General features: G+C 39.0%; 1 protein-coding gene across 3 annotated transcripts in view; it reads right to left on the bottom strand.

The window, feature by feature from the left end:
* tspan33b (tetraspanin 33b) overlaps nt 1-2,097 on the bottom strand; it is a 12,096-nt gene that overhangs the window by 6,786 nt on the left and 3,213 nt on the right. For 2 of the 3 annotated variants that reach the window (XM_014030716.1, XM_014030717.1), the window contains exons 2-4: nt 1,036-1,093; nt 625-752; nt 400-474 (exon numbers count right to left, since the gene is read on the bottom strand). In XM_014030716.1, coding sequence (XP_013886170.1) covers nt 400-474; nt 625-752; nt 1,036-1,093 — 261 coding nt within the window. The remainder of the gene's footprint in view (nt 1-399; nt 475-624; nt 753-1,035; nt 1,094-2,097) is intronic. The other variant, XM_014030718.1, reaches the window with a different exon arrangement.

The raw sequence follows: 2,097 nt of genomic DNA, 5'->3' as shown, positions 1-2,097 counted from the left end.
TTCATGTCATTAGCACCTCTAGTAATATATTTACTGAGAAAAATGGTGACGTGTTCAATACTTATTTTACCTGCTGTATTTAGGTGWAAAAATAAAAGGGAATATTCTGCTAAATGTAAAATAAATTATAAATTTATCAGTATAGGGGGTCAAACAGGCAGTGGAGCTTCAAAAGCATTGCAAGTCTAATTTTACTTACAATTTTACAATGTATAAACCTTAAAAATTAATTTGAGAAACAAGATCAAAATATTTTGGGGGGGCTGAATATAAGATTTCTAGACTTGCTAGAYTAGCTGATGCTGGCACTACTGTAAGGGAGTAAATGGGAGCTTTAAAGTGGCATCACATTACACAAGAACTCAGCTAGAACACAAATGTTTTTAAAGAGGCAGGTACCTGATCAGAGTAAAAGAAGCCCAGAACTGCTAAAGCCAGCTGAGTGAGGAAGACTACCGTCAGRCAGAAGGAAAACTACAGGAAAGAAATTAACCAAAAATAATAATCACAAGTGACAGATTATGCTGTCACACATTTGATGTGAAATGTTATTATAGGTGCCCGTGTAATTTTAGTTCTCATCATGCTGCCAGTGTTAGCAGGGGTGTCTGCTCAGACTATTACCRTCTTGAGGAGGCGAATGTTCTCTCTGAGGGCTCCGATGCAGCCACAGAAAGTGATGAAGAACATGACCACCCCCACCACAATYAGGATGACAGCGGGGTCGATCAGGAACGTGTCCCGTACTGTATCTGGCAGGGAGACGGGTACAACAGGCTACGTTACGCTGCTGTTCTTTTTTTTTTATTCCTTTACTTTCTGTTCTGTTTTTCTGTCTTCATTTATGTCACTGTGACCCATCTTTACACATTTTGTCCTTTCCTGCTTGACAGTTAAAGCCATCAATGACAAAAACTAAAAAAAAAAATCAACCCTCTAAGCCAGAGACGCAGCAGAGTCTGGACAAACTAGGTTTCATTTTTACTGTGAGCCAAATGTTTAGAAAAATGTGAGGAAAGTGTTGTTTTTCTGTACCTGTAGCCTTCTGGACTTTGGCATACACCCCGATTCCAACAATCAACAACGAGAAAACCTGCAAGAAGACAGAAGTTATTTTTTTCACACAGGCTTAGCCGCAGACAAGTCTGGTRCTCTGCTCATATTAATTATTCTCATGGTCAGACAGCTGTCCTTGGATCTGCCTGAAAGTTTTAACATCAGGTGGTCATAAAATGGCAACCAATTAAATCAGAGCAGGATGTGCCATGGCAGCAGTTTCTTTCAGTTTATTCTGTAAATATTTGCTATCAGGGCTTCTTCCTGCTTTCTCACTCTGTTTTAAACCAACTTTATCTTCTGAAAGTGAGATTAAGTGTAACAAGCCTTTCCACTTTTGCTTTGCAGCAACAAGGTTGCTGGTTGCAATCTGGACAGTAATCTTTCTGTGAGCAACGTTTTATGGGCTTTCACAGCTTTTCTCTGCCTGCTCAGCCCAAAGACATGTTGAGTTTATTGGGCCGTAAATGTGAGTGTTCACGGTTGTACGTCTTTCTGCATTAACCTCGTTTGTTTCAGCCCTCTGAGCACCCCCACACCCCTCCGCCCTCATAACACTCAATATGATGCAGCATGTACTGTAGTCAACGTTGTGCAAAGACATTTCCTCCTGCCACACTCCTCAGAAGTAAAGTTTCAAAGTTAGAAATATACAATTGTATTATCTAGGAAAGCTGAGAGCAGATGTTTTCCATACAATCCTGACGTTCACCAGAAACAAATAACTGAATAAATATTAAACAAAAACACAAATATTGACTTACAGTGGTTTGCATAAGTATTCATACCCCTTGAACTTTTCCATATTTTGTCACATTACAACCACAAACATGAATATATTTCACTGGAATTTAATGTGAAAGACCAACACAAAGTGGTATACAATTGTGAAGTGGAAGCAAAATTTTACATGAATCAAAACATTTTTTACAAATAAAAAACTGAAAAGTGCGTAAAAGTGAGTGTATTCAGCCCCCTTTTCCCTGAGTGCAACCAATTGCATTCAGAAGTTGCCTGATGACTGCTAATGACTCAAAAGGG

This window comes from Austrofundulus limnaeus, unplaced genomic scaffold, assembly GCF_001266775.1.
Source record: "Austrofundulus limnaeus strain Quisiro unplaced genomic scaffold, Austrofundulus_limnaeus-1.0 Scaffold1107, whole genome shotgun sequence".
Taxonomy (NCBI): Eukaryota; Metazoa; Chordata; class Actinopteri; order Cyprinodontiformes; family Rivulidae; genus Austrofundulus; species Austrofundulus limnaeus.
Note: the sequence above shows the minus strand (reverse complement) of the source record. Positions and strands in the feature narration are given on the sequence as shown.